The following is a 26,760-nucleotide window of genomic DNA, read 5'->3' as shown; positions in this document are numbered from 1 at the left end:
CCCAGAAATTGGATTCTTACAGAAAACAATCACTTAAGCTCTTGGCTGCCCTGGTGTAAGAGGCAACTAGAATTGGAGGAGAGGAAGAAAAACAAATCTAAACCCTAAAAAAACCAGAGCTTAAGTTCTAGAATACATTTGGGGGTTGTATTTTGGTTTGGGCTTTTTTTTTTTTAATGTCTCCTTTGCTACTTTTTTACTTTAGTTTTAATTGTTGCTTGTTCTGCTGGTGCTACTGGATTGATGAGGAATAAACCAGCTACATAGTAACATCTTGTTGCAATGGAGATTTTAACAGATCTCTCAAAAACCTAAGTCCTCTAGTAAGTATTCAGCTAGTTTTTAAAATACATATTTAATTGTATTTCTTTTAACAAATATTTCAGGCATATGGCTCTGGTTGTGACATTGTTATTCTGGCAAATGACTTTGAATGTGTGCAAATTATTCCTGGTGCTAAACATGGAAACATCCAAGTTAGTTGTGTGGAGTGCTCCCAACGACAAGGCAGGGTAAGGATTTTAATAAATTTGTATAGAATGTTTTTAAAAAAATTGAATAGTCTAAGTAATTCAACAGCTACATAATACTAATGATATTAATGAGTTAATTTAATGACAAAGATCAGTTTTTACTGATCTGTAACTTTTAAAGTAACATTTTTTGTGTTAGAGAATTGTTTTAATTTAATATCAATTTATGTTTTAAGGGGGGGGTGGGGGGCAGAAGGCATCTTGTAACAATGATTTTTATTCCTTTCCAGAACCCTCAATAACAGGTCTCAAAAAATGTGGAAGTATGTATTAGTTACAGTATAGTATCAGAACTGGAATGATACTAAATTGTTATTGTCTCTATTATTGTATACTTTCATCTAGCTAAAGAAGACATGGATAAATCATTCATGTATGCATATATATACACACATATGTGTCTTTGTATGTCCTCCAAAGTAATAATTAGAAATACTTTATTTTTCAGAGAACCTTAGGCATGTTTAGCGTGTTTAGAAGTGCTACAGTACGAGTCGTCATAACTGCATGATCCCTTGACTGGCTATGGGCTTTTGTTTTTAATCCCTAAACAATGCTAGTTTAGAGACAGTTTAGATTGCTAAGAAAAAAACCTACTTTCTATGAGTTATGGTAGAGTGCACTTAGCAAATTTTGTTTGTCAGTTGTTACTGCCCACTAATATTAGCTAGTTAAAAATTGGTTGCAGTATTGAGAAAGCCCTAGTTAGGAGTCGGGCAAGTTCATCTGACAAGGCCCCAGCACTGCAGGCCCAGTAAGACTGGAAGAGAGATTCCAGCTGCACAGGCGGCCCCTAAAAGATCTCCATGAACCCCTGGGTGGTTCTGCATTCAACACTCTCAACTCAGGGTCTGTTCTTTAATTTGGGAGCGTGTTGTTGCAACCTCCCCCCAAAGAGGAAGTAAGATTTCATAATAAATGTTGTGAAACTTTTACATAATTTCTGTATTGAGGAAAGAAATCCTGAATGGGAAGAACTTAAAACAGTTTTTCTTTTTAAAATCTTTTAAGGAAGAAAAAGGACTTTTAAAGATAATCAAAAGTACTCACAAATACATGCATATGAGGAACATGACCAGATAAATTCCCAAAAAGACCATTTTGTGTATGGAGGTTTCTGTGAAATCAGTGGGTGAAAGACTTCTGTTTACCGTTTCCCCTCAAAATGTATTTAACTGTTCAAAATAGAATTACATTTTCTCCTGTTCCTCATAATTATTATTTAGTGGTACAAAATAGAATCTGGGAACACATTGAGAGCCAGACACTTATAATTAATTTATTAGTTAGCTGTGAAGTAGCCAGAACGTGAGAAGAAGTACTGAAGGCATCAGCTTTCCCTTATGCATTAACAGTAGTTACCCTAGAGGAATATATTAGATCTGATTGACAGTTTATCCCACTGAACAGAATATCTTCCCTACTTAGAGTTAAAATCATAAAGATAGGCTTGTTCAGAAGTATGTATTTCTCAAATTCCTTAGGAGAGTATACCTATAACACAATTAATGACTTTTGTATTAATTTTACTTTTCTTGAACAACAGCACATAGAAGAGGTGCTGGAAATTCCTTACCTATTTTGGAATACTAAATAGCTAATTTGAAATAACAGTTACATTTATCTCCTAACCTTACATTTTGATTCTTCAATATTTTCTTTCCAGATTGCAGCATCGTATGGAAATGCTGTTTGTATTTTTGAACCACTTGGTATAAATTCTCATAAAAGAAATTGTGTAAGTATATATTTCATTATTGTAATTTGGTTTAGGTACTCAGACTTAGGCAAAGTCTATCTGCCAGTTATTATTACTGTATTACATTGGCACACATAAGACTAATGGATAAACATTTTCTACCATCCATAATAAAATTGGATGGGTAGAATCTTCCACTGTGTGAATCGAACTGGGGACTGCACTCCTAAGTTCACAACATCTTGTTCTTGAATCTCTGCTGGAATGACATGGTGACAAGTTGGTGTTTCTTTAACTCGAAGAGGTCATAAGATCTGTGATACAGAAATATGACTTAGATGTGTACACATGTATCCAGGCTTGTTTTAACAGCACAGCCATGGCTGAGCACTCAAGCGTTAATTATGGTCTCAAGCAAGTTTCACAATCTTTGTTGCATCTATATTATCCCCTGTTACGTTGTTATAAATGTATGACTTAACTGAAGTAATCTATAGATATATTTGTACCTGACAGGTCCAGGTCTGGTTTGCAGGGCACTCTGTCATGCATATAATTTTTATAAAACAATTAAAGAAATTATTAAAACTACAGTCAGCAATCTACTACTGGGTCCTGAATGCTTTTGCAACAGGCTTAATGGAGAAAGAAAGAAAATCCGATATCTTTGTATTTTGCTGTTGATGTGAAAATTAATCCTTTACTGTTTTAAAACCACAGCAACTAAAGTGTCAGTGGCTTAAAACTGGGCAATTCTTCCTCAGTTCTATGACTTACAACCTGGCATGGGATCCTCAAGGTAATGTGAAGTATTTGTTCAACATTTGTAGTTAAGAGAACTTGAACATAAATTATTTTTATTGTAATAAAATGAGAGCAAGAATATGGAAACTTTAGATTATCTGTTCTCAAGTAGTGTTGTCTAAAATGCAAAGTTACAGTTCACATTTGTAAAGCTGCTGTGCCAAGTGTTGAGTCTCCTGTGCAAGATCTTAGTTTGGGAATCACAGCGTTAAGTTGCTAACTGACTTAAATTACCACTAGTAATCACTGAAATTGAATTTTTTCACAATTAAAGTCAGCAATGTACCTGGACACAGACATTTATAAGATGTCTAACAATGTGTATTTATTTGCGATGTGAATGGCTATTTAGCATCTGCAAGATTAATTATTAAATACAATTTATCATTTGAAGTCACCAAAAAACCTTGATGTTCTTTCTTAAACAGTATTATAAATTCAAAATGTTTTAATAAAGCCACATATAATTGAATACCCTATTGCATTTCAAATTGACTTTATGAAGTTGAATTTTCAACCTGTTTTGATTAATTCTCAACAAATTATGATGACAGGCTTAATCTTTCAATATAACTGCATCATCATGGTTTCACAGCCTTGATACTTCTCACTTTCAGGTAATAGGCTGCTGACAGCAACTGACTTTTTGCAATTGTGGGCCCCTCCATCTAGTGACATTCTAGAAGAAGATGAAGATTATGATACTGACAATCAGATCAAAGATGATAAAGTTCTCCCAGTTCTAAATGACTGGAAATGTGTCTGGCAGTGCAAGTGAGTGAGATAATTTTTATTTTAAGAGAAATTGCAATGCCACCTCATATATCAACCCTGTCTTCTCTCCAAAACCATATTTTCAAATCTGCTTTTAAAACATCTTAAAATGTAAGTTATTCCAAATAAAAATTCCTCACTTTTTCAAATGACCTATCACCAGCTAGCCCAGTCAACCTAGTGAAAGGCTTACCCACACTGTAGCACCGGCAGCGTATCAGAATTGTCCCTGCTTTCTCATCTTTGAAAGTAGTGCTGAGATACTGGGTGAGACGGAACAGAGGAGCGGTAGGAGGCAGGTATGCTGCACTCATAAAGATGAGCTGCTTCCTGAATCTTAGGAAGAGGGTGGTGAAACTCTTTCTGCGTAGTTCTATTTGAGATCCATGTTACAGAAGTGCTTCATGATCAGCCATTTCTAGATACGTGCAGACTTGGGAAGCAGCTGCCTATGAACCTGTTTTCTCTTGACTTTTTTGAAGACATTTTAGATTTTGTGCCCTCAAAGCACTGTATAGGGTGGTTTCTTCTTTCAGACAGCTGACACATAAGCTGTAGTCACAGACAAATAGTATCACAAGTTATCTAAAAGATCTTCACTTTCATTTCTTCCTACTATTTGTCTTGGCCTCACTGGGAGTAGAAGAGCAGGTGAGACAAACTTCACTTCTGGGATCTCATTGCATCTAGCCTAGGCTTGCCCTATGTAAAACAATTTATTTTATGGGCTGTTTTTCTGTAAAACTGTGGAAATACTAAATATTTTGTTTCATTATAGCAAATACTTTTTATGCTTCGCTATTTCTAAAGTATGCTTAAAGTAACAACTATAAAATACTAATATATTTCATTTAAATAATGAACAATAATACTTAATCAACTCAATACATATGGAATAATACTATAGAATAAATAGACTTTACTTACAACTTAAAACTGTACTCTCATGTTATTTAGGACTGCGATATCTGTACATTTGATGGCATGGTCTCCTGATGGTGAATACTTTGCAACAGCTGGGAAGGTAAGTACAGAAAAAGAATAATTAAATAAGCGCGTGCAATGTTCTGCGTTTGTTTGAGAAAAGTAAATAAGTATTATAAAATTGTCCTGGACCATACACTCCATTGTAGTCTAAGCTAAATTAAATTATCATCTTGTGTAATTCCATGAATTTCAGCAACAAGAAATTGGATTTACCTGTGTCCTCTTACTGAATACTTGAGAATCAACAAGGATTGAATACTTGAAAATCAACCTTGAGAATCAACAGTGACAGTGATACAGACTTGTATATATATTTTAGATAAAGTATACTTAAATGAACTTTAAGATATGCATAAACATATTTATCCTCATTATTTCCAACAGAAGTAGAAAAATATTAGGTCATTATGACAGAACACATACACATTTAAATTGGTATAATATGCACACCTCAGTGGATAAATTAGAAAATATTTTCTATTTAATGAATTCTGGGTTCAGTTACCAGTTCTTAACTTCTATTTCAGTTTGGCATATTTTTTGTCAAATTGCTCTTCAAGCTAAATTTTCAATTAATAATTCTCTTTAATGTCACCTCATTTGAGTGCTTCCCTTTGGTTTTCAAGGCTGCTTAGGTAAGCATTTATTGCTGGCACTTAATATTGGTTGAAGAATGAGATGAATTTTAGGAACCTTTGTTTCCTTACACTTACTAAAGAGGACAACTGAATCATGAGCTGCATTGTTTTATGACTAAAAATGTATTTATAGCACTGTAAGAAATATTGCATTTAGAATCTTTGTGGTTAGTAAATTATCAAAAAAATTTCTTCATTCCATATTTCTATTTCCCATGAATATACTTTTATATAGCTAAGAATTTGGTTAAGTAGTTGAGGCAGATGGTTCCAGAAGTCATTTTGTGTCTGTAGGACAGTCTGTATTAGTTTTTTCATGAGATACACAGCTTTGATCATAATTCTTAACAGGGCTGCCTGACAGACTTCCTTCTTGCAAAATCTTTGGTCAGATACTGTACTTTTTGATGCTTGTCAGGAAATACTATCGTTTATCTATTTTATCTACTCCTGGAGGTTTGTAATTTATTCATTTATTTAATTTATTCTGTATCTCCACTCCAGCAGCAAGTGCTTGAAATCCAGGGGTGTGGCCTCCTCCCAGTGTAATGTACTGTTGTCCTTAGCTCACATCAGTGTAGTCATACTCCAGTGTCACTTATCAGCCTGTGTAGTATTGCTGTGTCAGCATTTCAGTTTTATTTCAATTAATTACATCAGTGGAGTCCAACCATTCAAACCAGAAAGGTAGCACAGGTTGTGCTGGTGGAGCATCTGCTCTTCTGTTGCGTGCCTGCGCTCAGTAGGTACAGTGCTTTCCATGAAAGTCAGGTTTCCTGTGCATGGGAACCAACAGGGACGTACAGCATGAATTGTCTCAGTGGAGAAACTAGAGTGTTAATGAGGTTAATATTGTAGTGTGAGTGGCAGCCTATTTCTGGCTTCAATCTTTGCAGGGAAATGGGCATGGGATTTAAGCGTGCGTATGTGCTATGCAGAAAATGCACAGAGAACCAAGAGGAAAGTAGGGGGCCAACTGGACTGGAAGAAATATTTCTTATGGGAGTGGAGTGTTGCCAGCAGAATATTTCTTCAGTCCTGTAACTCGTTCCAGAATGACCATCAATGAAATTAAGTGGTCTCGGAAATGGGTTGTCTGAAAAACTGCCCATAGTTCTGGGCCACAGATCAAGTTTTCATGAAGGACATTTTTAATAATAGCTAGCTAACCCCATGGTTTTTTATTGCTTTACCTAGGATGACTGCCTTTTAAAGGTTTGGTATCCTATGACTGGTTGGAAGTCCTCTCTTCTGCCCCAAGAGAACGAAGAGAAGAAAAAATGCTCAGGGGTTGTCCACTTCTCATTTGTTTATTTGGCACATCCTCGAGCAGTGACAGGATTTTCATGGCGTAACACTAGCAAGTACATGCCCAGGTTCGAAAGTTTTCTTTTTTCAAAGAGGCAAGCAAGTCTTTGACCAAGTATTTTTTAACACTCTGCTTAAAGTTTGGCCATCAAGAACGTGATTAGATTTCTCTGCTTATACTTTCAAGAAATAAAGCATGTCAACATCTTCCCATAACCTTCTGTATTACCTAGTACAATAGTGATAGTCATGTTAACAGGTGAGATTTATTCTAAAATATGGTCTAAACTTCAGTGCCTTCTCAAAAGTTAATCCAGGAAGCATGGATATAAGGCTTCGTCTTCACCAAATGGTGCCATGACATTGGAGATAAAATATTTTTTTTAATTATTAGCATTTAGTAAGCTATCTTCTGTGCCTAATTGTATATACTGATGTTTAATTAGTTGTTCAATTCCACGTTTTGTTCTTTAGTAGCACTTATGCATTTTTCACATAGTCCAGCAAGTCAGATAGCTTAGGCAGTTTCATAACTGCAGTTTTATAATAACTGTTGCATTCATCAAATAATAACCATTAACAAGAACTTCTTCCAATAATCTATGTTCTTATCAGCATGCCAAAAATCACTACTGATATAAAACCTTCAGTTAAGCGAGAGGCAGAAATTTGGATGAAACAGTAACTACTAAATACTTGTATACTCCCCCAATTTCTGCTGTGTCCATATAGCTAATTGAATTACATTGGGTAGTAACCTTGATATATCTGTCGTTAGGGGTTTGGTCTGTAATGTGTTACTCACATCATGTCTTGATGGCATCTGTCGACTGTGGGCAGAGACGTTGTTACCAGAAGATACTCTTCTCGGTGAGCAGATCTGTGAAACGAGCACTTCCAGCATTAGCAGCACCATCTCTCAATCTGGAAAGCAAAAGGACAAAATACAGCATGCACTAGAGGTACGTAAATGCACTAGAGTAAGTAAATACTTATTCTGTCAATTTTTTATTTCAAGATTCTTAAAACTTAAATATTTAAAGGATGTAGAACTCTTAAGAATCTGTATTATCTAGTTGTTATAAGCATAACAGAATAATCTGAATTATTTCATACTACTCTCTGAAGTCTGTTACTACACTGAAGAACAGCCTATTAAACACTGAGAATTCAGAGACTTTGCATCTCTGCATCCAAGCTCCATGTTCTTAAAACTCAGTCTGCTTTTTCTATAGCTAACTAGTAGTGCTGGGAAAAGACAGTGTTTAGCATGGAATAGTGAGGGATGGTTTAATTTCTGATTGGGTCTGAAAGTCTGTAATTATAAAAACAGTCGAAGCAATAAATAAACTTTTAATTTTTAGTTCTCTGATTTGATAATTGCATTTCCAGAGGTGGTAATATGGGGCTCCACATTTCAGTGGCAGTCATACCAAGTCTATTAAGTTCACAGTAAAAGAAAACCTATCAATGTGAAAACAAAAAAAAAAAAAAAAAAACAAAAAAACCAACAAACCAAACCCAGCCACCTCAACACTAATTTGTAGATTACTGCAATCAGACCGAGTTTTTACTTCTTATATATCATGACTATCAAGAAACAGGGAGAGTAGAACCAAGTATGCTTTGGGCTGGTGCATTAGTTGTGCTTTCAGCAATTTTTAGTTACATAATAATAATTCGTGATAAAATAATATTGTGAAGGCTACTGCTTCTAGATTGTTGTAATCTTGTTTATGGATGTTACACAAAATACTGTCTATTTTTGTGGTGTTGTTGGAGCAGATATCAAGGGAACTTTCAGAAGACTGTTAGAATAGCTTTGCCTTTGACCGGAACTGATGTACATAAGTGTTACTAATCTCTGTTGCAATCTATTTAAAATAATCCTTTTGGAATTAGTCATCGCTTCTTAGAAGGAAATTAAAAAGCTTTAGGCTTTATGTAAGTGTGAATTTTTACCTTACAGTTTTTTAGTATTTCTTAATTTATTTTTTATAACTAAACCAGACAATTCACCATTTGAAAAATATGAGAAAAGGACAAAGGAGGTCTTCGGTTCTTGTTACCCACACAGATGTGTTGCCAGATCAACAGGGTACTCACGAAGTTCAGCGTCACATTTCACATCACGCAAATGCACTTGGTCACTTCCATATAGCAGCAAGCATCAACCCTACTACAGGTGAAACACAACCATTTATTAAACTGTAATAATATATTTGCACAAAATGAGAAAAAATTGATGCACGATCTTTGCTTTGCCTAATTGAATACAGGGAATTTGTAGGAAGACTGTTATTTCACAAGTCTGTTACTCGGTATAGAGTTCTGTAAGACAAACGAGGCTGAATTTTTTCTGAATACCTTCAGCGTTTTTAAAAGCCAATTAAATTCATCTTTGCACATCAAAAAGCAAAAGAAACCTGAATTTCAAGTCTGCTTAGCATTGTTGTTTTTGGGGAGGCAATGGTATATGATGAATAAAGTATTTGCATCCTACAGAATATATAGTGAACAAAAAAAAACTGTACTGGATTTTTTGGCAGGAAAGCAGCTGCTTTTTATAGAATAGTTCAGAATATTTTAAACAAGGAAAAGATTGAAGAGCAATCATGTGCCTTACCTAAAATCTGACCATGAAATGACAACACTGCAATGTATGAAACTGAGCAATTAGAACTGTTGAGTATTATTTACCATTGATGTAAGAATCAATTTTCATGTAAATTTATTAATGCTAAAATATTGTTATATTTTTTAATTAAAATTGTATATAAAAACTTCATCTGCATGCTACCTTGTCTAATCTTATAGGTGCAAATTATTTTCTACCTAAAACAAGTTAAATGACTTAAGAAATCTGTTTATATATGTATGTATGTATACATATAAAAAAATATGGGCAGTTTAATATATAGCCTTTTTATTTGTTTAAAATTGTCCACAGATATTCCATCAGTCTTGGCTGGAACAGCTTTTAATATAGATGAAGGAAATGGAGGCTTCGTTGTTCACTGGTTGAATAATAAAGAATTTAATTTTACATCCTCTATTGAAGTATTTATGCAACATCTAAGAAAAATTACTGAACAACAACTAGAACAAGATTTTGATATTGACGTTGAAGAGGAAGAAGAAATGGAAGAAAAAGAGAGAGGTTTACATATGAAATTAGACCATGGTTAGTAATGAAATTAGATCATGGTTAGTAATATTGAGATATGTAGCACAAGAATTATTTTGAAGCACATTGATGTAATAATGCAATTCTTTAGCACAAGAACTACAAGTGCTAATATTTTATCACTCAGGTAAAAGAGACATTTACAGCTGAAATCTTGGCTGTGGTAATTGTAGGCATGAAAAATTCAATGATGTACTCTCTGTTGGAATGCAATAGTAATATACACAGTGAAAAAGAAAGGTAGTTTTTGTCTTTGATTTCCATTTTGGATATATTCCATTGAACTATGAAATTGTGACGGAGACCTTCTCTCTATTTACCTTAAAATCAGGTTGTCAGTAATTACATACCAATTTATGGCAAGCTTTAAGAAGGGCTGGACATAGCTCCATTTTAATACAACTGCACTGTTTCCAGTATTGGAAGACCAATTAGTGACAGTAAACAAATGATACATTGTGTCATTTATGACCGGTTAGGTTCCTAAAATCTAGATTACCAATGCAGTAGTTAAGCACGTGATAATTCTTACTGAACATGTAATACATACTATTTCATCAACAATCACATACCATGTATTTGATGATTACCTCCTAAATACAAGAAAAATCCACATTAATTTGGAACCAGCATTCATATAAAATGTGTGGGTTTATAGAGGTGACCAGAATAATCTTAGGCAGGGCATTGCTTAGTAGCTAGATTTTTATTGTTATATTTATTACAACGTGTATTGCATAGTTAGAAGCAATAGTCAAAGGCCAGGGCCTCATATTTTTGTACAGACAGACCAAAGAAACATGTTTCTACCCTCAGTTTGCATAAATACAGCACTATTAGTGCCTTTTAAAACGCTGTGTTGTTTTGAATAGAAATTTACAGGGAAATCTTTGCAGTGGATAAAATGGCACATTTCTGTTGCAGACTTGTCTATAGACAGAGAATCGGAGACAGGGACTGGTACAGGCTCTTCAGAACATGAAGATGGAGAAAGAGAGGGAAGCCCCAAGACATCTCTACTAGCAGGCCCACGCATGCCTCTCCCAACAGTTTTGTTAGATCGGAAAATTGACTTGCTCTTAACTGAATGGAACAGAAATCCAGATATGCTTTTTACTATTCACCCTATTGACGGTACCTTTCTGGTGTGGCATGTGAAATACTTGGATGAATACACTCCGGGCATCTTTCGACAAGTTCAGGTATTGTATCTTTGAAATTGTTTTATTATTTATGATCTTAAATCAACAAACATTGTGTCCTTTCTTTTATATCTGAACATCAGTATGAATTTAATTTTAAGTACTGCCTGTGAAACAGCTAACATTTATTCAGTCTTAAGCTGAGTTATTAGATTCTAATTCTTTTCTTTTTTGTTTTTTTTAGGTTTCATTTTCTTCTAGGATTCCTGTTGCGTTTCCATCAGGAGATGCTAGTTCCCTTAGCAAAAATATTATGATGTATGCTTGCCCTGTCTTTTTAAAAGATGACAGTAATGCTGTACATCAGAATACAATGGACTTTCCAGATAAGACTCTAGGAAATAAAGGACCAAGCTGTGCCCAGGACAGTGCAAATGTGAATATAATTTCTCCCATAGTAATGATGATTTCCAAACATATAGATGGCTCTCTAAATCAGTGGGCAGTTACTTTTGCTGATAAATCAGCTTTCACTACTGTGCTAACTGTATCACATAAATTTAGGTATTGCGGTCACCGTTTCCATCTCAATGATCTAGCTTGCCATTCTGTGTTACCATTACTGCTAACATCTTCTCATCATAATGCTCTGTTAACTCCTGAATCAGACAGTTCCTGGGACTCTGACAGAATAAACAGAATAATGGATCCTATAAAACATGTGAAAGGTTCTTCTAGGCAGCAACTTAAAAATGCAGCAACCCGTACATTCCATGACCCAAATGCAATCTATAGTGAGCTGATTCTGTGGCGTGTAGACCCTATAGGACCTTTATCATATACTGGAGGAGTATCTGAATTGGCTCGAATTAACTCTCTTCATACCTCCGCTTTCTCTAACGTAGCCTGGCTTCCAACTCTTATTCCCAGCTATTGCCTTGGTGAGTATACTCAGCATGTTTCCATAGAGAGTTAACACCATAAGACATAGAATTAATTTCTTAAAATAAATTACTATTGTATTTGGAGTATATTTATATTAACTTTACAGCAATTTTTTATATTATGCAAATTAAGTATTTGTTTCATTTGGGGCTAAGTTACTTCAAAACATTTAATCTAGTCTGAGTGTGTCTGTAGTTACTGTGGATCAGCTGACATTCAGTAACCTCTCTGTGTGAGTAAACAATCATCGCTATCACAAAGAACAGGATTGTTCCTTTCCTCAGTGTTTTACGTGTATTGGTATTAATAATGTAGGTGTTCTGGTGACTTGGGCATCTGGGTTGTTGGCCACATAGCCTTAGAGGAGGCAGTGGGTTGAACAGAACTAGTGAGAACTAGTATCTGGACTATTAGAACATATGAATTAGTGGGAAAGATTTTAATCCAAAATTTACAGTATCAAAATCTTCTAATGTGCTGGCTAAGAACTCTGCTTAGAAGATCCTGAAACAATACTGAAGTTCTTCAGGCCATCAGTGGCTTACAAAAGGCCTGTTAGAGCACAGAAGATTTTTAAAGAAAGAGACTACATTAACTTGACAGAGCTGCAAACAATACTTTTTCAGAGGGCAGGTAGTACAACATCTGATGTGTAATGCCCTAGGACAATTCCTCAGTTTTTGTATTTAATTTTAGGGCATTCTATTGGAGTTAGGATAATTGTTTCTGCACATGTTACTCTATTGAGACACTCAGATACTTATTTTTTAATTATGCAGTTGTAGTAGTTGTCATCTTTGTATACAGTACTAAAAATGTCATTTGTGCTGTGGATGTAACATTAAATTGTATACTAATAATGCCAGGTTATTTTATTATGCTAAGGTCAGTCTGACCTTTGCAATGATTAAATGGGGGTCAAAGATGTACAACCTCAAAAATCCTAAATACGCTTAATAAATGCATAACATACCTTTGATTTGAGGTAAATCCATTTTCTGTGCTCATATAGTAACATTCTGTGCTGTCTGAATCCTACAAAATCTTCTAAACACAAAGAGCTAGCTGCTTCCCTCTTAAAAAGTAAGAGGAAACGTGTACCAGAATAGAAAACCTTGTGTCAAGCCTGTTCCCTATGCTGTAGAGAAACAAAAGACACTCTGTTACAGGTTTTCACATATATTCACTACTAAAGATATATTTCTCCTTCCACTTTTGTATCTGCGCAAAAGGGTAGGGTAGAAGGGAATATTCATAGAGGTTAATTTTATCCAAAGAGCCTAGAGACAGTAAACAAGGGAAAAAGCTATAGCTAATACAGCTTTTTTGAACTGCTTGCCTTGGACTCCTACTCTAAATTATCTCTGACAACCTAGGGAAGCTAGAGTTAGCTCTTCTGAGCATCTCCTTAGAGGTGACAGTGAAGAGAACATAACCATTTTAAGGAATGGCAGCATTCCATTAGGTGTACTATGTACTGGTTTTTGCATATGTGAACCATGTTTGTGAACATACATGAATTCTGCTTAGATTATTCAACTTCTATGAGGAGTTTCAGTTACACAAATGAGCAGAAAGGGGGTTATTTCAAAGTTCAAATGATGGTGTTTTAATGCACACATTTGCTTACATTTTTTGCTTCAGTACTTTATGAAAATTAGGTTAGAAACATATTCAGATAGTGTGAAGTGAATTGTAATAGAGTACCAGATGCCATTTGACTGCCATTTTTTTCTTTTCACTATTAAATTTTTGCGTTTTCTATTAGGTACATACTGCAACTCTGCTAGTGCTTGTTTTGTTGCGTCTGATGGCAAAAACCTGAGACTCTATCAAGCTGTTGTAGATGCACGAAAACTTCTAGATGAATTATCTGACCCTGAATCATCTGTAAGTTTTATGTAGCAATGGTTTAAAAGTATTAAAACTAATTAAGGTAACTTTTTTTTCCCTCTAATGCTTTGGCTTCACATCTGTATAATTTTTGTGCCAGTCCATGTATAGGATCTCATGCATTATACCTTGCATAATTACATGTTTTGCAGCTGTCAGTAAACATTAGCAGACAGAAATGCAGCTCTTACTACTAAAATTGGCTGGACTGAAAAAAAAATTTCCCTGACACATAGCAGGTGGGGAAAAGAAAAATATTCTGTCTGTCTTTGCCCTCTCAAAAGAGGGGAGTCAAGAGCAAGTCAGAAGATGAAGACAGAAGAGCAAGACTTAGGTGTACCACCTAAGTTACATTTATACATGAGGAAGGGCAGAGATGGGGGAATCAACAGGTTATTTCTAAGGGTAATACTAGCTCTTATTTTTTCTGTAATAAGTAATTTTTTCATCCTTTTTATCTTTCATTTGTATGACTAAGGACAGTAAAGCCTGAACTTGCACTGTTACTGTATAAAGAAGCATATCTTTCCTTTTTTTCCCCATTCTTCTCTTATCTGTTAAGCTATTCTGCAAGATAAGAGTCTGTCAGTATTTGGGTCAGCCTGAGGAATCTGTTCTAGGAGCGATGATTGTAAACATTCCGTCAAAAATCAATAGAGCTTTCAGTTTTATAAAAGCTGTATGTTTTTTGGTTTTTTTTAACATGTTGTGACAAAACCTGAAGCTTTAAACAAAAGTGAAGCGGTACACTTAGTATCTCTGCCATGAGAAACACGTGTTATGAAAAGATAAATCTTTAAATAAACAACCTCTAGTTTCAATAAAAACTGGTGTGCTATCCCCATTAATAGCTGCAGATGCACACCAGGGCAAATGTCTTGATAAACGCATTATCCATAAGTGCCAAAATGACAACAGGAAGAAATCTGTTACAGTGTATGCCAACAAGAAAAACAAAAGCATCAGTTTATTGTAAATGACTGCAGTTTCTTTCTGTCTGAAGGAAAAATACTATCTCCTCTCATTTTGCTCTGTTTCAGAAACTTATTGGGGAAGTGTTTAACATTGTGAGCCAACAATCTACTGCTCGACCAGGATGCATTATTGAACTCGATGCAATAACTAACAAAGTAAGCAAATGGTTAACTCTTTAAAAAGTATTACATAAAGGTGTCTAAAATTAGCTTTGTCTATTAATTAACCTAATGTGTTGAAAATAAGTAAAAGATACAACATTTCCCTATGGTGATAATGATTGCATTGAATTTTTGTGGATGTTGATACAGATAAGTATAAGTCAGATAACTTTTCTTTAGCTCCTGGGAGCTTAAAGCCTGTTGTTACAGTGTAAACAATATTTTCCAAGCATAACTCTTGATGAAAATAAAACTTAAATAAAGACTAGTTTACAAACTGTCATAATATAAAGGGGAAAAAACCAGCAATCTGCCACAAACCCAAACAAACAAAAAGATGAACAATGTTTAAACAAAACTCAAACCTAAAAACTAGACCTAACCATTCCAAAATGTAGGCATCATAGACATGTATGACTTCAGGTATTTTTGACTGTCTTGTAAGACAAGTTTTTATCTGTTAACACAGCTATATATTACAAACAATGAGAAGGCAGTATTATTACACCTTGTTCTTACTCACAGTTATTTTGATCAGACACGTTCCCCTGCTGTTTTCTGTTAGGTAGCAGCCTGTGAAAACAGTGCATTTTACCATTTCTTAATTAGACATATGAATGTTTTGGATATATATAAGGATGTATTTATCTACTTGTCAATAAATTTCCGTATCTTTTGAGTATTAATCACATAGAATCTTCAATTTTAAGTTCAGATTGATAAAAAGTTTTTCTAGAATTTTTATAGGTGATTACAGGGAATAATCTCTTTCCATATTTCTCTGGAAAAAGAGGGTGTTCTGCAACATGAAAACTTTGCCATCATTGTCTTTGGGGGACATTATTTCTTGCCTGCAGGAAAGGATTTCACTGCCAGCAGCCTCCATTGTAGAGAGGAGGAAGTGCTCAGAGGTCTGTTGCTGTCAGGAAGGGCAGATGTTGAGGTATCAGAGAGAAGGAAAATCTGCAATTTATTCCCATAAATTTCCCAAGCAATTCACTGCAGACATGTCTTCCTGCTGAGCAGGGATAAAAGTCTTAAGATTTTTTTGCCACTGTCATTTATTCAACACCTAAAGAAATAAAACCAATCAGATTCTAATTCATCTGTCAATAACTGTGGCAAAAATGCTATTACAGAATTTGTCTAGCATGGTAGATTTCAGTGAAATTATTTAAATGTACAGTCAGTTCTAGAATATGCTATCAGACGGAAGCGTTGAAGCGTTTAGTCTTTCTGATGCATTAAAAAATTTTTCAACATTGTAAAAGAAAGTGGTCCTTATCCATAGCTAGATTGCACAGAAGAAATAATTGCATTAGTATAAAATGTTGCTCTACTGTTCTGGAAGCATAACTGTTGCTTAATGTTTCAGTGTGGCTCAAACACACAGTTGCTTCATGTCTTTCAAGAAGACTTCATTTTGGGATACAAACCACATAAGGAAGATGTGGAAGGGAAGGAAACTGAGATATTTTTCCAGCCATCACAAGGTATAGCATAAAGATAACTTATATGAATGAACTAGGCACCAAAAACATTCTTAAAAAATACTGAAATCTAGCAAGCATATACTAGTTTCCTTTTTAATGAGAATCTGTAGAAGTCAGTAAAATGGCTGCTTCCTGTTGCTTATATGAATTGTTGTTTACATGGTAACAGTATTAAACAAAGGCATTCTCATTTGCTTAGAGTGAAACATTTTAACTTATATGACAAAGTCCATTTTTCAAAAAGCTGTATGATATATATGAAAAAGGGTACAAAATAGAACAAAAGGGTATTTTCTGCATCAACGTGTAGTTCTAGGTGATAAGGTGAATATATCTGACTTCCAAGTTAATACAATAGAAAGTAACCAGTGAATTTGGTCTTCATGATCTAGCAAAATAGTTCAAACTAACTAGGAAGGCAAATGTATCTAAAAAATGAGATTTTCCACTAATACTCAGGTTGTCTGTAAGTCACTCTGTCTCTTTATTTTCATAATTCTTCTGTACCCATGAGCAATCAAAATGTTGACTAAAAATGTTATTAATGGTTTCTGTTTGAATATTTCATTTTATAAACAAGCAATTTCTTTCAAAGAGGAAGACTGGTTTTTTTATAAGTTTTAGAGATTCTTCTGTTATTGAAAATTCTTTATGTTGAACGTAACCTTCATGATAGTGATAGTATGTTTAAATTGCAGGGTATCGTCCACCACCTTTCTCAGAAAAGTTCTACCTAGTAGTAATTGAGAAAGATAGTAATGGCTGCTCTGTCCTCCAGATGTGGCATCTGCATCTCAAGTCTGTGCAAGCCTGCTTAGGTGAGTGACTGTTACTGTGACATTTCTTTTATATAATCTAAAATAAAACTTAAAGTTTGGTGGTTTATTTTGAAATAAATTGTCACCTTTGTCAAGCAGAAGCCTCAAAGCTGGGAATCTTCAGGCTAATCTATCACTGTAATAGAGGCAGTAAGCATTCCTTACAAACTTTGGTGCATTCTACACCAACAGTAATATAGAAATTTGTTAATGGGGCGAGTAATGGACTTAAGCGTTGGATTCTTTATTTTACACTATCAGTATTTCAGAATGTTAGGGGTATCTTAAAACAAATAGTCAAAGCATATGATAAAACTAATGCAAGCTGTACATATCATAATTATTTTCTGTGTAAATTAAGCACTGCTAAGAAAAATAAATCTGATTATAGGATATTCATGCCTTGTCTTTACTTATAAACAATTTTTTAACACTGTTGGCAATTTATTTTCTTTTAATATAGCAAAACCAACTGAGGCCGCTTCATCAGAGAGTAAGCTTAGTGTACCTGAACAAAAGACTGTGGATTCTTCTCCAGATACATCACCTGGCATAAGTCCCATTCCACGATCTTCATCAATTGCTAATCTTCAGACTGCTAGTAAACTCATTCTGAGCTCCAGACTTGTGTATAGCCAACCTCTGGATCTTCCTGTTGGTGTAGAAGTAGTACGAGCAACTCCTTCAGCAGGTAAATTTAACACATTTTTTTTCTATCAAGTTGGTTCTAATTTACTCCTGGTTACTAAGATTGTATCTCCTCAGCCTGTTGTATTCTGATATACAACTACAGGGAACACCAGACTAAAAAGGCTCTCTCAAATCCTAGTGTTCATGTCATGTTACCCTTTCATAAACGTTATCAAGTCCCCTGAAACTTACCGCTCTAATAGTTGGAAACTTAACTTCTTCTAGACTTAATTTATTAATGGACAATTTATACCTGCTTGGTCATCTGCCAGCTTTAATGTGTTGGATATATAGTGCTTGTTTTACCTGTTGCACTTACACCTTGTTCTGTTTGTCTTTCTCCTGTCTTTTTTTCTTTTTCCCCTTCCCTCTCAGGTTTCATTTTGGTGGGCTATATGAACCTAATCTTAACTACTTTAATTTCGTCTGATTAAGGCCTTGTATTCCTCTCACTATTCTAACAACCCTTCTCTGAATTATATCAGTTTCCATTTATCTTCTTTGAACAGTGACCAGAAATGCAGATGATTAGTAATGTTCAAGTTGCAAGACTGTTTATCAGTTTTAATTCATTTGCCCTTACCCAACTCCAGGTTAGAAAAATAATACCAAGTTGTAAAGGTCTCTATCTGTAGTTAGACAGTGTTACATCTGTCTTACAGGCATTCTACTTTACAGTACTAAAACTAAATACGTTTTTCTAACTTCAGGTCACCTGAGTTCTTCGTCCATATACCCAGTCTGCCTTGCACCTTATTTGATAGTAACATCGTGTTCAGACAACAGAGTGCGGTTCTGGAGATGTTCCGTAGAGACAGACCTAAACAGCAACAATGAAGAAAGGGAAACATATCATTGGAGAAAATGGCCTTTAATGAACGATGAAGGAGAAGACAACAGCAGTACAGTGAGCATAGTGGGAAGGCCGGTTGCCGTTAGCTGTTCTTACACAGGGCGTCTGGCAGTAGCGTACAAACAACCCATACAGCATAACGGCTTTGTTTCCAAAGAATTTTCCATGCATGTTTGTATACTTGAATGTGAGTCTACTGGAGGATCAGAGTGGGTTTTGGAACAGACAATTCATCTGGATGATTTAGTTAAAGTTGGAAGCGTACTTGATTCAAGGGTCAGTGTAGATAGTAACTTATTTGTTTACAGTAAATCAGATGCTTGTTTGAATAAAGACAAGTACCTGGTGCCCAGTATCAAGCATTTGGTGCATTTGGACTGGGTATCAAAAGAAGATGGCTCACATATATTGACAGTTGGAGTTGGTGCCAACATCTTCATGTACGGAAGGCTTTCAGGAATTGTCACAGATCAGACGAGCAGCAAAGAGGGGGTAGCTGTCATTACTTTACCACTAGGTGGTAGCATAAAACAAGGTATAAAGTCAAAGTGGGTGTTGCTGAGATCAATTGATTTGGTATCGTCTGTAGACGGCACGCCTTCACTGCCTGTTTCTCTGTCCTGGGTGAGAGATGGTATCCTGGTAGTGGGAATGGACTGTGAAATGCATGTTTATGCCCAGTGGAAACACGCTGTCAAGTTTGGTGATGGAGAAAGTGATGTTTTTACGACTGAAGACTCAACAACACAAGATCCACTCAAAACAAGCTTGATAGCGAAGAAGACCAGTGTAATTGATGGGGCGGGTATTGTGGATGATGTTTTTGGCACTCCAACTGTAATTCAGGATGGTGGCCTTTTTGAAGCTGCTCATGTTCTTTCACCTACTCTACCCCAGTATCATCCAACCCAGTTATTAGAACTCATGGATCTGGGTAAAGTTCGCCGAGCCAAAGCCATTCTATCGCATTTAGTTAAATGTATCGCAGGAGAAGTTGCAATAGTTAAAGATGCAGAAGCTGGAGAAGGAACCGGCCCTAAACGCCACCTTTCTCGCACCATTAGTGTAAGTGGCAGTACTGCAAAGGACACCATCACAGCTGGAAAAGATGGGACTCGAGACTACACAGAGATAGACTCAATTCCCCCACTGCCACTGTATGCGCTGCTGGCTGCAGATCAAGATGCCACTTATGTTTCTGAAGAAACTTCTAAAATACCTCAGGGCTCTGAAGACCATGCTAAGAGAAAAACAGAGGATCAGTACTCAGATCTGTTCCAGATTCAGCCCATTACAACGGAAGACTTCATTGATTTTGAGCCTGAAAAGAGGGAGAGTAAATCCAAAGTTATTAATCTGTCACAGTATGGTCCGACTTACTTTGGCCGAGAACATGCTAGTGTCCTTTCCAGCCACCTGATGCACTCAAGTCTGCCAGGCCTCACTCGACTGGAGCAGATGTTCCTTGTAGCTTTGGCAGACACTGTGGCCACAACAAGCACTGAACTAGATGAGAACAGAGATAAGAATTACTCAGGTTAGTAGCTCACATATTATTAAATTAACACTTGTTCTTTTCAGCAAAGGTAAACTTAGTCCTTGGGTGTTTTGGGATAACAAAGCTGAAAGCTGGCATTGGTTATTCGGATTAGCTAAAATAAGAAAGAAAACCACTAAATATAAATTTCTACTTATGTTTCATACATAGTAATAGCTTGTAGTTCAGGTTTTTAGCAAGTTGAGAAATGTATGTTCCTCCCACACTGCATATAAGTTGTATATAATGCCTCTTGCAGGCACCTGCATGTTCTAAAGTCAGTATTTTCTATTTGACAGGAAGAGATAACTTGGATGAATGTGGCTTACGCTATTTGTTGGCGATGCGCTTGCACACCTGCCTTCTGACATCACTCCCACCTCTCTATCGAGTTCAGCTGCTTCACCAAGGTAATTCAGAGGGTGAAATACTGCTTTCATTTGATCCGCTTGAGCTGCCAAAATTTGGTTATGTTTGATTTATAATATTATGGTATTTTTATTATCTTCATATTCATTTTAGATTATATGTATTCCATTAAGACCTTTATCGTGCAGAGGCTTAGTATAGGCTTCCCTATATATACCGTAAATAGCAAAAAAAAAAGGAAGGCTCTAAAAGAGAAGGCCCATTCAATTTGAGGCGTGAATAAGTCCCCCAATCAGATAACATACAGATTGCATGTATATGTCATTGTTTTTGCTGGAGGAATAAAGATACTGCTTTACACGAACATGGCTTTATCTTACCTTAAAGATTACTTTATTATTTTCATCACAGCAGTTTTTTTTCCCTTGCTCAATCTTGAGTAAATGCTGTTGTGAAATACAGGAAAGAAAAGCACTAAGCACCTAAAGAGCAGACAGAAAGGTTTCTGGCCTAGAATGGGTCTGCCTCTGCCATAACAGAATATTTTTGCTTCAGTCTTTCACTGTATAACTCTAGTGCGCGTATGAAATGGGTACTAGAAAATGATGGAAGACACAGAGAGGAGAAGACGTCCCTAGTGAGCAAAATGTTATTTCAGGTGTTTCTTTAGGAGCTCTACTTCCTGTAGAGGGAAATGGTCTCCCTCAGATCTACCTGGAGATCCCACTTTGCATCTCTGACGTACTCCACTTGCTTATTAACAAGTCTTAATCTTCTGAATTTTATTATGTTATTGTTTAGGCCTATCTACTTGCCATTTTGCATGGGCTTTTCATTCTGAGGCTGAGGAGGAGCTGATCAATATGATTCCTGCGATCCAGAAAGGAGACCCACAGTGGTCTGAGTTAAGAGCTATGGGTATTGGTTGGTGGGTCAGGAATATCAACACACTCCGAAGGTGCATTGAGAAGGTACTTTTTATTGCTTACAAACTATATGACATGCTCTTAGATATGCCTTAACAGATACGCACGGTCACTTGTATATAGCAGATCCTCTGTACCCAGCCCAGCCAGGAGACTCTGTAACTCCCTTTTTCTATGCCAACTAATGTTGGGGGTCCTGGCCTACAAATGTTATTCAATAGTAAAATATAATACAATTGATGTAGGAAAAAGCTATTTCCGAAGCATGTCATTCCCCTCCCACCCCTATACTTTACAGTATGCTAAGGATCATATTAAGTACTCTAAGAAAAACCTCACTTTCAGATATATGAGACATTATCTGTAGATTAAACAGGGGATTATGCTTTCAGTTCAGCAGTGAGTCTTATTTAAGAAAATCTAAAGTATCTAAAAATACTAGTCAATAAAAACTATATAAAGGATGTTTTTGCAAATTTTGTATTTTTTATAATGGAGTACTATAGAACATAAAAGATCTGAACTGCAAATAAATACAGGTTTTGTTCTTCTGAAGAGTCATATAATTACTGTTTTATAGAAATACGCATCTACTTTATGCAAAACCAAAATAATACCAAATCTCATCTGTATGCAGAGTTTTCTTATGGGAGGTCTTATAATGGATAAAATGCAACATATTTTTGAGATAATATCAAAAACTCTCTCCCATAGCTACAAATGAGATTTAAATTCTTGCTCTAGTAAGAATTTCAGTTTTAACTTGAAGTTTCATGGATTTGAATAGTTACTAGCTTTTGCTTTGAATTACAACAAATAATGCAATCTCTGAAATGTCTGTGGAACAGAAGTACTTACTAGTTTACTAAATTTCCAAGTCATCTGCTGTAAAAATACATTTTAAAAAGTTACAGGATACTCAAAGAATCCAATATTCCAATTCAAATGCAATTACATCTTTGAGTCCTATATGAAACCAAACAATGTGCATTAAAGAAATACCTGTATTAGCTTAAGTATATGTAAATAATAGGTTGCCAGAGGAATTTCACCTGATAGTATCAGTTACTGTAACACTTCTAAAGAAAAGATTTTTATTTGCACGTTTGTTATGTCCCACTGGTTGGGAGGTATTAATGTCTGCAGTAGTGCTGGTTTTCTGACTCTAAAGAACATTTGCAGTGTAAGAAGAGCTGTCATATACGAATAAAACATTCTGACAGAAATTACTGTTGCTTTGTAGTAATAATACAGTCACCTGCACCATTCTCCCTGACAGAGAACATATATGTTATTTAGCTAAAAGCAGCCGTTATATTTTCAGTAATAATAGTAGGCTTTGTATACTACAGGTTGCAAAAGCTTCATTCCAGAGGAACAATGATGCCTTAGATGCTGCACTTTTTTACCTTGCTATGAAGAAAAAGGCAGTGGTGTGGGGTCTGTTTAGGTGAGTTCTGCTAACTGTAAGTTTGATTAAATCTGAATTGAACCAGGATTGCAAAGCAGAACTCACTCAAGATTTGAGTTTAATTTAAAGTGATGATGTTCAAGTGATTGTATGCTAAGGTTATATAAGTAGTTGTATACATTGCATTTCTTTATGCAGGTCCCAGCATGATGAAAAGATGACTGCCTTTTTCAGCCACAACTTCAGTGAAGATAGATGGCGCAAAGCTGCATTAAAAAACGCTTTTGCTTTGTTGGGAAAACAACGCTTTGAACAATCAGCTGCATTTTTCTTGCTAGCAGGTTCACTGAAAGATGCTATAGAGGTATCCACTTTTGAGAAATTAAGTTCCAGTTTCTTATTTGACCTCTGTAACTGCATCCTTACAAGCTGTTCTCTGCTCATGTTTTCACAAATTGTGGCAGCACAAATGGTATGGAATGTCCCCACATAACCCCCTTGTGCCCTGCAGACATACTATTTACCTCCACAACGCTGTGAAAAGCAGCTTGGAAGCTGATTAAAAGGCCAGAATAATTGTTCAGATATGTCAGTCCTGAGTGGAAGCACTCTTGGGAATACCAGTCATGACCCTTGTGGCAAAATTTTCTGTTTGATCAGTACAGTCAGGTTGTAGCACTCTGTTCAGCCTCCAGCTATTCTGCATGACCTATTGTTACAACATTAAGTTAATGAAGAAGTCAGAGTTCTCTTATAAAGCAGCTGTAGGATCCCTTTTTAGGGGAGCTGTGATGTTGCCTGCCACAAGGGAGGTGAGAGCTGTAAGCAGGATCATAATCTAAGCAGTACCTTTCAGGAGAGAATGGAAATGAGAGAATCTTTAGTTACCTTGTCTATTTGTATGCAGTATGTTTGCTTTTACCTGAGAACACAAGGAATTTTCCTCAGAAATGTAATTCTGCAGATGAGACAGTGTGAAGAATATCTTACCAGTGATGTATTAACGTTAAAGTTGGAAGTTTTGTTTATTCTACTAGGTAGAATAGAAATAAACATCTTTATCTTTACTTCTGCTATATTAATTTTTGACATGCTGCTATGCATATCATAATTCCTGAAACAGAAGAAAGCACACCTCTTTCCAAACACAGAAGAAAATGTTAATTAGATATATATCACCACATTTTTGACCCAAAGATGAATATACATTAAAGAACAGATAAAATGATAAAAAAAAATATCTGTTCTGTAAACACGTATTGTTATTCACTTCATTGCTATTTTAAAAAAATAACCTTTCCCTCATAAAGCATCCGTTTCCCCACTTCTTATTGTAGGTGTGCCTTGAGAAAATGGAAGACATCCAGTTGGCTATGGTTATTGCACGTTTATATGAATCAGAGTTTGAAACCTCTGTCACGTACACCTCCATTCTTTATGAAAAGATTTTGGGTTGCAGTAAGGATGGAACTGGGTTCAGCTGTACTAAATTGCATTCTGATCCATTTCTGAGGAGCATTGCATACTGGATAATGAAAGATTACACAAGAGCACTGGACACGTTATTGGAACAAACCCCTAAAGATGATGATGAAAACCCAGGTAAGGGAAAAACATTAGTCTCATGGAACAAACTTAGTAATACAAAGTAGAGAAGGAGAAATACTTTCTGTGTATGCATGAAGCCCCTTCTCCTGACATGCCATTATGCTGAAATCATTAGTTGGGTTGTGTACTGGTGTGCTCTATTTTTACTTCTTTAGAAAAAATGTATCTTTTCCCAATTTCTTCCAAGGACTTGTCTCCAACCCCCCCAATACTGAACTTAGTTCTACTGTTGAATAGGCTCAGGAAGGCCACCTTGGTTTGGTTCTTCCCTACAGTACCTCTCTACTAGTGAATGCTGGCTAGTCTTTATTGCAATGGACATAAATTCACATTCTTACTTCTAGGAATTAGCAGTGTTCTAGCAGGATTTCCTATCCTTCTCTTCTGAGATGAATGTTACGTGACACTGTGGCTACACAGGTTTCTGTAGCCTTCGAGATCTTCCCTTGGGAAATCTCTTCCCAGCTGATCATCTCAGCTTTTTGTTTTAAGGCTTAGCTGAGTGGAATATAACAGCGAGGCAAATGAGAGAACTTAGTATCTTTCAACTTATCCAGGCTCGTACCTTTAATTTTATTGTGGGGAATAAGTAATTCATTTTCTTTTGGCAACTAGACCCAAAAGTGTCTTTGTTTTTGTGTTTTGACAAATCTCTGTAATGAAGGAAATACTGCAAACCAGAATGATTCTGTTTTAAAGCCATTTTCAATAGATGTCATATCTGTTTAATTCCTTAGTTATCGTCAAGTCATGCAATCCTGTGGTATTCAGTTTTTACAATTATCTTCGGACCCACCCTTTGCTCATCCGAAGATACTTCAGTTCACCAGAAGGGACTTTGGCCACCTTAGGTCTAAAAACTGAGAAAAGCTTTGTTGATAAAATTAATCTTATAGAAAGAAAGCTATTCTTCACTACTGCAAATGCTCATTTTAAAGTGGGCTGCCCTGTACTAGCTCTTGAAGTCCTTTCCAAAATTCCAAAAGTAAGAAAAAAGTCTACTGTAGCTGCAGAGAAAGATTCATCTAGTCCTCCAATACAGGCTGGTGTTTCGGATTCCAAAGCCTTAAGGGATGGTGCTGGAGGTGGAGACATAGACTGGTCAAAGCCATTTTCAACTTCCTTTGCTTTGGAGAATACCGTTGAATCTTCAGCACAGTTTGACTGGAGTCAGCCAGCAGTAAAATTTGATGATGAGCCCCTTACGCTTGATTGGGGTGAAGACAAAAATGGGTCAGACGAAGAGGACAAGGATGTTGGTATAACGATGAAAACCTCAAAATCTGATTCTAAGAATGGAGAAGATGATGAGAGAACCTCTGACACCAACGTCCCACAAACACCACTTGGAGAGATTTCTGATGCAGGAGACACTGAAGTTGATGTTATTGCTGAACAACTGAAGTTCAGAGCCTGTTTGAAGATCCTTATGACTGAACTGAGGACTTTGGCTACAGGTTATGAAGTAGATGGAGGAAAGCTCAGATTTCAGCTGTACAACTGGCTTGAAAAAGAGATTGCTGCTATGCATGAAATAGGCAACCATGATGCAGGGGGCAAAGACTATTGTAAAACTTACACCAAAGTAAATGGGGATCTACTTGATCATGATGATATTACGGATAAGCCAGACATTGGTTCGTATGAACGGCACCAGATAGAAAGACGTAGGTTACAAGCAAAACGAGAACATGCTGAAAGACGAAAATGGTGGCTGCAGAAGAACCAAGCTCTTCTAAGAGTTTTTCTAAGTTATTGTAGTCTTCATGGGGCACAAGGTGGTGGTTTAGCATCTGTAAGGATGGAGCTCAAGTTCTTGCTGCAAGAGTCACAGCAGGTAAACCAAATTCAACTAATTTCTATTCACAAGTTTGAACAGTTCTGGAGTGTCAGTTTTGTCAAATGCTTAAGTTTGTGCCTAGACAGATGCTTCTTGTGTTCTGCAAGTCTAACGGTCAAGGTAATTTTAATGCATTTGGAGAAAGAAGTTGGTATTTAGGTGTGCTGCT

The 26,760-nt window shown here is 36.0% G+C and overlaps 1 protein-coding gene across 2 annotated transcripts in view; it reads left to right on the top strand.

Annotated features, from left to right (window-relative positions):
• The first annotated feature begins 386 nt into the window (after positions 1 to 386).
• DMXL2 (Dmx-like 2) overlaps positions 387 to 26,760 on the top strand; it is a 45,371-nt gene continuing 18,997 nt past the window's right edge. For both annotated transcript variants that reach the window (XM_014944443.1, XM_014944442.1), the window contains exons 1-23: positions 387 to 512; positions 2,200 to 2,271; positions 2,953 to 3,031; positions 3,654 to 3,810; positions 4,768 to 4,834; positions 6,633 to 6,811; positions 7,522 to 7,705; positions 8,754 to 8,928; positions 9,694 to 9,927; positions 10,855 to 11,132; positions 11,317 to 12,013; positions 13,786 to 13,907; positions 14,951 to 15,040; positions 16,422 to 16,539; positions 17,238 to 17,357; positions 17,821 to 18,048; positions 18,758 to 20,437; positions 20,737 to 20,847; positions 21,608 to 21,777; positions 23,085 to 23,182; positions 23,342 to 23,507; positions 24,481 to 24,745; positions 25,489 to 26,588. In XM_014944443.1, the coding sequence (XP_014799929.1) occupies positions 3,001 to 3,031; positions 3,654 to 3,810; positions 4,768 to 4,834; positions 6,633 to 6,811; positions 7,522 to 7,705; positions 8,754 to 8,928; positions 9,694 to 9,927; positions 10,855 to 11,132; positions 11,317 to 12,013; positions 13,786 to 13,907; positions 14,951 to 15,040; positions 16,422 to 16,539; positions 17,238 to 17,357; positions 17,821 to 18,048; positions 18,758 to 20,437; positions 20,737 to 20,847; positions 21,608 to 21,777; positions 23,085 to 23,182; positions 23,342 to 23,507; positions 24,481 to 24,745; positions 25,489 to 26,588 (6,270 nt within the window). In that variant the 5' untranslated portion in view covers positions 387 to 512; positions 2,200 to 2,271; positions 2,953 to 3,000. The remainder of the gene's footprint in view (positions 513 to 2,199; positions 2,272 to 2,952; positions 3,032 to 3,653; positions 3,811 to 4,767; positions 4,835 to 6,632; positions 6,812 to 7,521; positions 7,706 to 8,753; positions 8,929 to 9,693; positions 9,928 to 10,854; positions 11,133 to 11,316; positions 12,014 to 13,785; positions 13,908 to 14,950; positions 15,041 to 16,421; positions 16,540 to 17,237; positions 17,358 to 17,820; positions 18,049 to 18,757; positions 20,438 to 20,736; positions 20,848 to 21,607; positions 21,778 to 23,084; positions 23,183 to 23,341; positions 23,508 to 24,480; positions 24,746 to 25,488; positions 26,589 to 26,760) is intronic.

This window comes from Calidris pugnax, unplaced genomic scaffold (assembly GCF_001431845.1).
Source record: "Calidris pugnax isolate Ruff unplaced genomic scaffold, ASM143184v1 scaffold70, whole genome shotgun sequence".
Classification (NCBI taxonomy): Eukaryota; Metazoa; Chordata; class Aves; order Charadriiformes; family Scolopacidae; genus Calidris; species Calidris pugnax.
The sequence above is the reverse complement of the archived record's forward strand: the minus strand, read 5'-3'. Positions and strand labels throughout refer to the sequence as shown.